General features: G+C 42.1%; 1 protein-coding gene across 1 annotated transcript in view; it reads right to left on the bottom strand.

Annotated features, from left to right (window-relative positions):
* The window catches only part of LOC103919446 (chondroitin sulfate proteoglycan 4-like), a 63,785-nt gene extending 59,442 nt beyond the window's left edge, over nt 1-4,343 (bottom strand). The window contains exon 1 of the mRNA XM_009326953.1: nt 4,217-4,343. Coding sequence (XP_009325228.1) covers nt 4,217-4,343 — 127 coding nt within the window. The remainder of the gene's footprint in view (nt 1-4,216) is intronic.
* Between the last annotated feature and the right edge of the window lie 6,357 nt (nt 4,344-10,700).

Genomic DNA, 10,700 nt, shown 5'->3' with positions numbered 1-10,700 from the left:
GTTATGATAACCACAAATCACTCACGAATGTTACCAACAACATTCTGGGGAAAATGAAGGACAATATAGATGCCACTAACTAGTTCATAGTTAAAAAAAAAAATATGGTATCATAGCAATATGCACTGATCTTATTTCTAGAACTTCACTTTAAAGTACAAAATGCCTATTTGCACTTATAGTGAATTACGACATGATACAAAAATGTATGTTTTCCATTATTTTTTCTCTGGATTTCACATAAAATTCAGCAAGCTGCAGTTGAAAAAAATGTTCAGCAGAAACCAAACCTGCAATGTTCCCAGAGCATTTTGCTGCTACTTCTAAGAAAAAATAACACAATAATTCTTCAAAATGTCCAGGTTGCATTGCTTGTTGATTCTTTATTTGATCGCATCTGCTTTCTTCCATGGCAATTTCAAGTCCCCAGACACCATCCAGTAAAAATCCCATTTAAATAAGAGATTTAAATCAGCGTGAGCTAAGCAACACATTTTCAGGCAAGGTGGTGGAACACAAGTACAATCCCAGGAAAGTTTACAGAGGTAGAGAAATTATTTCATTCTTAATGACAAGGAAGGTGCAGAGCACTTGGCTCTTTTCTTTGGAAATGGGGTTCTTTGGCATTATGATTTGAATGAATCACCACCTTGCAGTGGGCTAGTGCATCATGCTAACATTGGCTGTGAGCCTGAAGAAAATTGCCAACAAAAGCCTTAGTGGGTATGCAGGTGCTCCAGAAAAAGTCTCCTGTCAGTGGAGCTTATTCCACTCTGAACTGGTTTGAGCAATGCCAACAAAAGTACTCTCTTGCTCAGGTGAAGAGATGTTGCCAGTATTGCTAAAATAGAAAGACTTTTACATGCAGACATCCCAACAGTGTGCGTGCAGCATTTGCTGCCAGTGCTGCACGGCTGCAGAGATGATGGGTGAGACCTGGGGCATGCACATGGCCCGGTCGGTCCCCCAGTGCCTGTTTTGTCTAAAGAGATGGTTTCAGACTGGCAGTGAGAAGAACAGACTTCAGAAGGACCCACTTGTCAGCTCCCTGCCAGGCTGCTTCCATGGGTCCTCAATCTCTTAACCCACGCACGCAAGAGTATTACTGATTGTGTTCATGTCACCCTGCAAAGGTGGCATCTCCACCCCAGGAAGGGCCATGATTGCAGGTTCACATTGCCAGGTCTGGAGGGTAACCTACAGCCCAAGTAGCTCTACCCAAAGCATTTTCAGGAGGGCTGTGAATGAGATGCAAGGGGGGAGCCTGGACAGCGTTTGGGAAGCATGTGGTGCTTAGCAAGCAGCGTGCCTGACAGGAAGGAGGCATAGCCAAGGAGAGGACTAAAGCACTAGCAGAGCAGGCACACCTTGGAGAATGAAAGGAAAAAAGGAAATCAAGACAGAGGGAAGTAACGTGACAGACAGGACCTGGCCAGGGCACAACCTGGTAGGCAAAGATGAGCCTCTTCTCCCCAGTAAGCATTGCTTGGGTGTAGCTTTTTGGTTTTCTCTTTCCTTTTGATTTATATGTTTGCTTGTTTTTATTTCTCCCCAGAAGTTCAAGTGTGGGTATGAATTCAATGGCAATGCCTCTTCTCCCAAACTCAGAAATACTCAACAGAATTTGGGATTTATACTTCCAACTTGCAAGACACAAAGAAAGTTCTTTTCCCAAAATGATGCTTCATTTTAACAAACCAAGTAGTAAATAAAAATCTCAAGCATAAGGAGATTTGCTGTTCACCTGGTAATGAGTGTCTGAGTTCAAACAAGGTTTCTGGCTTTTTTTGAAATGTACTTGATTAGTAATAGACTATTTCTCAAATATAACTTTTCACGGAATCATTTATTTCAAACAAGAGGACAGCGTCCTGTGGCTGATGAAAACATTTGAAAGTGCTAAGTGTACCGATCAGAAAAAAAAATATTTACCTTTCATGAAGGCATGATGGTAAGGAAAAGATTCTGGAGACATTTTCAGCTGCTGCTTGGAAACTTGGCACCACGGCCAAGGGTCTCGTTCTTGCAGTTTTTATGCCCCTCATACAAAACCCCACTTGCCCTTCTATAAGCACTTACTGGGGAAGCACTGCAGAAACAAACCCATTTGTCCTCAAGGAGAAAAATCCTAAGGCATAAGGTTAGGTTTTAAAAAGTGACAAATGATTTTCAACATCTCAAGGATTAGCAGGAGACCTGAGTCTGTTTCCAGCTCTCCCCCATCTGGTGGGTAGACCTGGCTGTGTTACCTCAGTACTTTGGGTCTCACTTTCTTCGTCTTTAAACAGGAAAGGGAAATGTGCTTTAAAGATAAAGATGCAATCATTATACAAGAGGTAAATATGGCTATTATTTTTTATTACAAGTGTAGGACGTAGTCATTGCACTATAGTGTTAAAAGCTTCACAGCTTCAAACACTGGCTCAACGTTTCTTCTGTTTTTTTCTGTTTTCTTTACTGCATGTTCCCGATCATGGAAGGAACTTACCCTTACCAGGAAGAACTGGACAGAAATAGTATAAAGAAGTAAACATTTTAAATCTAATTAAAGAAAATAATTTAAACCTGTGGTGTGGGAAAGGGAGTAGATAATCAGTTTTAGAATGAGATGTCATTCTGTCTTACAGAATTGGAAAAGAATGAGACATGGTTTTTCTGCTGAAATAACTTTCACTGCACCCGGGAAAAACATCTGTGGTGATAAAAATATATAAAAGAACTTTTTATAACAAGCGTTAGCAAAAATGCAGACAGGAAGAAACAAATGAGCATAGTAGAGAGGCTGAATTTACTTTAGCCCAGCAAGAGGCAAGAAGAGAACACTAAATAGGAGCTCAAAGAGCTACTCTATTATAGACAGCAGTAATATGTAACATGTTGTCCATATATGAGGATATACTGCTAGTCTGATTCTCATTGTGTGTAGCTCATGCTGTAGAGTCATACAGGGAATATCAGGGATATTGAACAACAATTATGAGTTACAGGTGTGATACATCACTATGCACGTTAATTATAGCCAACATTTCAAGTATATGTATTTGCATATGTGCATGCTTAGCTGCTGGGGTTTATATACGTGTGCTTTTCTCAGAGTGGCATGGGTTTGCACAGCGCCGCACGGGACTGGGACTTCTTTGTACTTCACTCTGCGTAAGCTCACAGGAAGACATAGTCTTTGTCCCAAAGCATTTTAATGTCTACCTAGAAACAATGGCATGAAACAAAAGGAGGGAAGCAGAGAGGGAAAGGGACAATGAGGTCTCGCAGTTACGTGAGTCAACTCCATGTACAATAGAATTGACCTGAATCATCTGAAAGGCTCCTCGGGTAAATAGCTTTGCTGTCCTGGCACGTGTCTGGGCAGCTGGTGCTTTTACATGGCTTTGATGGTCTATCTATTCAGTTTTTGTTCTGATGTGGAGGATGTTGTTTGCCTTGTAGAAGAAGCAGGCCTGGTTTTGAGGAGGGAAGCGGGACTTCCAGGTTTCCATGCCACTGCAATGAGTTTGGAAATAAAATAAAACCTAGGACATACAACGTTTTTTACAGCACGTCTGAGGAATAGAACAGGAACTGATATTGGTGTTATTATCTGTCCTTCTGGACTTTTCTGCTTCTACAGTCCCAGCAGGTTCAGCGATATATGTGGGCAAGGGCTGTGGAGAGGATCCTCCTGTGATTTAGTTTATGTTCCCTGAGAAATCAATAAAATTTGATTGCAGATGACAGTCAGTCAGCGTAATTCATGTGCACCCTCTGTCTTACATACAAACATACTTGTGTGAAAAAATACTGGTTCCCAAAATATCTGTGTGAACAAAAATATTTTCACATGAGTCTTCCTGGAGAAACAGTTGCGAACATGTACAAGCCTGCTAGAAGCAAACATCTGTCCAGAGCCGGAGGGAACATTCATAACTGTTGTGCAAACTTGCTGAGCTGTGATAAATCAAACTGCCAATCTCAAGATGCCAAATCAAGTAGCCATCTCATGCTCAGAGCTTCTTCATTAAAATTATAAGGCTCTAGGATACAAAGAAAGTGCACACCCTGCATTGTAATCAAGTACCCCCTGTACCAAATCATAGCAACCAGAAGTCAAACTAATAGACATCCTTCTTCTTATTAAGCCACTGGATGCTTGGAGGTTTGCCTTGCAAATGTTTTGAAAGCACTTAATGAAAGAGGATGTTCCAGTAAGTAGATCACTAACCTGGTACCTGCAACAGCTGGCTGGAGCCCTTGCTTTGGCCTGGAGCACCAGTGGGGTCCTGGCTGGCACACTCGGCCTCCTCTTTCCTCAGTTTGCCATCTGGAAGCTGCAGTGCCTTTCTATCCATGAGTGCAGCAATGGGGAACACACTAACGACTGCGAGATGCTCGTGAAATGATGGAGGAAGCACCACAAGGTGGTGAAAGGTTTTTGTAATACACAGGGCTCCCCATCATTGTTTTCAGAAGAAAAATGCTCCTACCTGCTCTGCACAGATTCAGCTGAGTTCCTATATAAATTGCATCTAAGGTTTTTAGAGCACAAGAGCTACAGGTAGCTCATTTGCTATGTCTCCGTATGTGACCACTGCCAGTTGAACTCTAAATGCTTCTGTCTACTTCCTTATTAAGGGTACTATTTATAGACCCTCTGGCTGCATTCCACCTGAAGGTCAGATTGTTTACGTGGAATGAGGATATATTGTGTTTTTCTAAATAGAGAGAGCATTTTTTGATTCATAAAAAAAAAAAACCCTCTTTTTCCTGCACAACTTAATGGACAGATCTTAGTTCTCACTCACAACACGGGCCTCGCAAATCCAAGGAGTTCCAGAGGGCTGAGATGGCTGAAAATTTGGGAAAGTACAGTAAGGGTATTCACATGCATGCGAGAAAGTAAAGAACATGCGAGTAATAAACACAAATAAATACAGATAAATGCAGGAGCATTTATCTCCATTGAATGTTTAACCCAGGTTTGTGTTTGTTTTTCTTGCAGCAGCTCCTGCTCTGCTGGTAAACAGCAGATGAACTCCTGCACAGTTTCATACTCCTCAGGCAGTGCTACTGTTCCCATTATTTATTTTCCAGTCACAGAAGTTTTCCTATTTCCTTTATTGGAAGCAGGATTGGGTCAAAAGCTTTGGGGATCTACAAACCTAAACAGAAAAGGAAAATGGCAGGTGCTGTATAAAGTAAAATGTCAGTTTATGTGGACATATTATGTATTATATCTATATGTTTCCCCACAAAATTTGCCATGTAATATAGAAGTACTTTGTGTCCTGGTGAAACAAAAGCATCCCTGAATATGACATGATATGGTTCTCTCCTTTCTCTGTTGTTTTCTAGTTCTTCAGCATTTCCTCACCTTAATATAACATGGGGAAAAGTATCACAAAGATATGAACTACTCTCCATTCCAACATTTAAAGACATAAACAAAGAAAATGAACCATTTTAGGTCTTTGATAATGCAGTAGTTTGCAGGATAGAAGCACATGGAACAGGCAGAAACTCCTCCACATGGAACCAGGTAGTTCACATCAATCAGCCAAGAAAGTTATTTTTGGCATTTTATTTTGATCCTAGGAAATAAAGTGTCCTGAGAAAGAATTCTTATCCAGTGTACAGTAAGAGAGGCCAGTGTGTGGCCAGTGAGCTGATTATAGGCTCAGACTTAATTGGAGAATTAAGGTCTTTAGCCTCTCCTTTCCCGTTAATTGCAGCCACTGCCACGTCACACAGTTGCAGCAGTACAGCCTGCCCCTGAAATGCAGCCTTTCAACAGCCTTTAAGCCTGGTCTTTTCTTTCCATTACTGAGACTACTACACAGTTAAAAAACTAAGGAAAAGAATTAAAATTTAAAAAAACAAATTTAGGATGAAGTAACTGGAAAGGGCTGTTGAGAACCCACCACCCTGCAAAGGCATCCAGGGAGCTGCGTGGGGGTTAGTGCCCAGCTGAGCTCTGCCCAGACATATGGCAAGGGGGAAAAGAGCAGATGCAAACCCCACAGTTGAATTTGCTAATGTGCTGTGAGCAGCTGGGAGGCTCACATGGCTCACATTGCAGAATCAACACTGTGGGGCCAGGGATTAAGGTTGGATGGTGCTTCTTCAGGAGTCACTTGAGAAAATAGAAAACAAAGAGTTTCAAGGAAGTCATCCTATCTTGGACTAAAAGGTGTGAGAAGCTGCAGGTGGGCCACCAGTTCATGAATTGACTAGACTGGGGTCTGCCCAACCCCTCTGTTCACAGCTGCGTCTTTCAGGGGTATTCAGCAACACAGCACAAGCATCTCTGCTACCTGCACTGGTAGGTGCTTCCCGGGACAGTCCCCTGACTTGTTGGTTATGATAGACCTGGTCACTGGAAAGAGCTGACAGATCCTGGGGAGGTCCTGAGAAAAAGATTGGTAGTTTGGGTGGCTGTTAGGGAGCTAAGGGTCATTATGCAGAGGCTATTGGGCTAGAAGGATCTTCAGTCTGACCTAATATGACCATTCTTACTCCCTCCTTATGGTACGGTCTTCACTGAGGTGAACAGCAGCACTGGAAGACGGCTCTACCTTATGAAGTGTTAGAGTTGAGAACAGCTACCATGTGCTTCCTATGTGAACTCATTGGGTTTCTGGTGTCCCAGTATTTGCCCCTTTGAGTCAGCTGAGACTGATCTCACCTTCTACTTTTTGTCCATCTTGGCAATAAATAGTGAACAACCTCACACTAGATCATCTACTTATCTGAGACAGAGCCAAGCTAGCTATAGATTTGGACACCATCAGGACCTGGGAAAGATCTGGGCCCAGGTATAGCCTATGCTGCCCTGGTAATTATTTAATTTTGTGCTCAGAGCACTTGTGCATAGTTTTCGTCAAACATCGTTTTATCAATGTTAAGCCAGGTGTGGTGGTGGTAAGGTGCTGTGGGTGGCAGTGCTGGGTATGCCTGCGCTCACGCTGGCCAGAGGGAGCCACCGTTGTTGCTTGTCATGATAGCAGCCAAATTTCAGCAGCTTGAGGAGGCTTTTAAAGTAGGTAGATGAGAGAATTAGGGGACAGAAACAGGTGCTTTCACTGTTCACCCTCTTTTCTTGTGTGCTCTGGTTTTGTACTTACTGTTGGGCAGTATCAATATTGCCAGCCCCGAGCTTTCAGTCTCAGCTGGGAGCCAAGTCCCAAGAAATCATGGCATCAGTTTCAAAATCTTAAAGGGTTTGGGTTCAGTTGGGTTTTCTAACAATACCTTTTGGACTGGACATGTGGCTGCTGATTTCTGAGTCTCTGGGTGCACACTTGCAATGAAGTGCATGCCCCTGCAATAAGGTTCATTGTGGAAGAAATAAAACTATTCCCAAAAAAACCTTCTATTTTTTTAAACATCAGCTGAAGTTCCTAACTGTTCTGTGCAGATAGGTCCTAGGCTGCTAGCAAAGCATTCAGTAACGTGAGATTTGTGGTACAGTTTTAGGAGGTGATAACATTTCCTGTTCTATAGATCAGCTATATGGTTGTACAAGATTACAAATACTTCAATATATAAACAAGGGGGGGAAAAAAACCTTCTCTATAATACAGTGTTTCATCAGAGCCCATTTTTTTCCTTTTTTTATTAAATGTGATCCTGGAATTTTAATGTGGGACTGGATACTGGCAGTTTCCCAGGTGCAAAGACCAGGCCATACTGAAGCACAGACTAGGGCTTTCCTTGTGTGCTGCTCTTTTCTTATGCTTATAAAGCCTGAGCATGTTCAGAGCTGAAAACTAGCAATGTAAATTTCCTAAATGCCTTTAGAAAACCAAGAACTCAACCACTGCCAAGAGAAACATGAGTTCCTGAAACTGGACAACATTTCTTGGGTTTCCTTTGAAGAAGAAAAAAAAAGAGAGAGAAACAAAAAAAAAAGCCAAATGCCTGAAATATGTAAGATGGAGCTATACAGGAGTTAAAGGGAAGCTGCATAGGAAGCAAGGCAAAGCCCAAAATAAAAAGCGGGAATGGAAAACTAAAAATAACAAACAGGAAAGTGTGACACAGCTGCAAGGGCTCTGGTGCATTCTCCCCCAGCATTGTACCTTTTTTTTTTCAGGAACATACTAATATTGTGTTTGGATTTCAATGGCATTCCAATCCATTATTTGTTCTTCAAAAATAGATGTTTCTCTTGTGAGGAAGAAAGATATTTTCAAGTAATGTTCGTATGATTTCAGTTGCCCCAGGTTATCAAATAACGCTTTTATAGGCTAGGCGTTTGCAGAGCAGAAAGACTGCATCAGTTATGTCATTTCAAGAAGAATTAATCTGTGTCTCGTTAGAATGTTGAAGATCAGCTCATGTATAATCAACTGTTGCCCTTAATTTCAGTTGAATATTTACTTGATAGCTTTCACAGGTAGGAAGGGAGCTAGCACATGAATCTGAGTTGCAGCTACTTTGGAAGCACAGTGGATGGGAGGGGATCAGGGAGGATCACGAGCATAGTGTACTAATAAAGTTAAGGAAATCTCTGTCTTTTTCTTCGTCCAAACACAGGTTTGTTTGTTTGCATAGAGCATTTTGCCTGCCCTGAAAATCCTGCAGGAAGGCAGCACAGGGGATACAGGGCTGCCGGGGCTGCGGCCGGATTCCAGCCGGCGCCTGCAGAAAAGCCAGGCTCTCCAGGCGTGGGTGTGACACAACCACCCCAGCCACAGCTGAGGCACCCAGCACATGCACAGGGGTCACTGGCAGCTGCTGCATAAGAAGAGGGGAAGGAATGCTTCAGCAGTCAGAGGTCTTGCTGTATTAACACCTATTTAATTGCTATACTCACCCATTCTGCAAAAATTAAGTCATACGGCTAGGTTGTGCGTGGTCTGTGGCCACCCAGAAGACAGATGGACAATTGACTGTGCTTGAATAGTGCTGGTGCCTATTTTGGGAGAGCAAGAAAGCCAGAACATGCCAGTTGGTTAGGCCAAGTTCCCTCAGACAGTCACAAACCCCAGTGGAAACCACATTAAGACCTGCCAAACTGGAGATTGTGGTGCCTGTCAAGTTATCAGTCCAACTTGTAAAATTCCTATTTTCAGCAGACACAACAGAAACAGGAAATATTTACCAACTTTGCAGGTGTCAGGAAATACTTTCAAAGCACTGCTGTGACCTGGCAGTCCATTTAAATAGATAGCAAGCATGTACAGAGGTGATAATAAATATATTTTCATTTAAAATATATACTTCGGTGTGTTTGCTCTAATATGTTTGTCCTGGCAGATCAGAGTGGCAAATTTATATTGTTAATCACACTATGGTGGTTAGGCAGTGATACATCTCACAATACTTGTGTGAATGTATTTATATAATGAAATTGTACATTAAAGTATTTTAAAGATGTTTTGCACAGTTGAAGCTGATAATGCTGTTTTTCATTAAAAGTCAGTCTGAACTGGAAATATATTTGTTATATATTATTTGAATCATGGATGGAATACATCTGAATATATTTCAGGGTTTTCTATTCTGTGTAATTCAGACATCACTGTAAAACATATGATGATATATTGTTTGAACTTTAATGGTGTCTGCAACACCCTATAATACAGGCTGTAATAGAAACTATAATATTGCATTACAGCATACTTCTTATCAGTGTCATTGCACATTAAATATAAAATAAGAGGTGGTGCATATATTACTAGCCTACTGTTTAGTAGTTGAGAAAATGAAGTCTACCTACTAGAAATTAGGCCTACTTCCCAAACATATTGATACTGGAAATAATATATGACCCCACTAAAAACAAATCTAGAAACCAGATGACAGGTGCACGTTGTGTGATGAACTATCTATCTATCTATCTCATGACTTTTACCCCAGGAGAGAAGAGCATCTGTACCTAACTTCAGGCTTGTGTGGGAAGGAAAGGTCAGCTGAAAAGAGAATGCCTGGAACACGGAGTTGGGTGAAGAAAGGAAAAAAGTCTAAAAGAAAATCCACATGTGCAAAATAGGGGAAATGAGCTGGAGTGTGCAGTGGGGAGCCAGGAGAGATGTGAAAGGAAAGGTAGAAAGATGAAAGAGTGGAAAATAAAGAAGAGGTTGGTGAAGAGCCCTTGGTTCCATGAACATCACTTCATGTCCCTTGGCAGGCAGTCACGAAGGGCAAAAAAGTCCAGGAAGGCTGGACATTCTTCAGGAAGGAGATCTTAAAGGCACAGGAGCAGGCCGTCCCCATGTGCCGAAGGATGAGCTGGTGGGGAAGACGACCGGCCTGGCTGAACAGAGCTTTGGCTGGAACTCAGGAAAAAAGGAGAGTTTATGACCTTTGGAAGAAGGTGCAGGCAACTCAGGAGGACTATGAGGATGTTGTGAGGTTAAGCAGGGAGAAAGTTAGAAGGGCCAAAGCCCAACTAGAACTTAATCTGGCTACTGCCGTAAAAGACAATAAAAAATGTTTCTATAAATACACTAACAACAAAAGGAGGGCTAAGGAGAATCTCCATCCTTTATTGGATGTGGGGGAAACATAGTGACAAAGGATGAGGAAAAGGCTGAGGTACTTAATGCCTTCTTTGCCTCAGTCTTTAATAGTAAGACCAGATGTTCTCCGGGTACCCAGTCCCCTGAGCTGGATGACAGGGAGCAGAATGAAGCCCCCATAACCCAAGGGGAAATGGTTAGTGACCTGCTACACCACTTAGACACACACAAGTCTATGGGGCC

Source organism: Pygoscelis adeliae, unplaced genomic scaffold (assembly GCF_000699105.1).
Source record: "Pygoscelis adeliae isolate BGI_AS28 unplaced genomic scaffold, ASM69910v1 Scaffold116, whole genome shotgun sequence".
Classification (NCBI taxonomy): domain Eukaryota; kingdom Metazoa; phylum Chordata; class Aves; order Sphenisciformes; family Spheniscidae; genus Pygoscelis; species Pygoscelis adeliae.
This window is presented reverse-complemented; position numbering and strand designations above follow the sequence as displayed.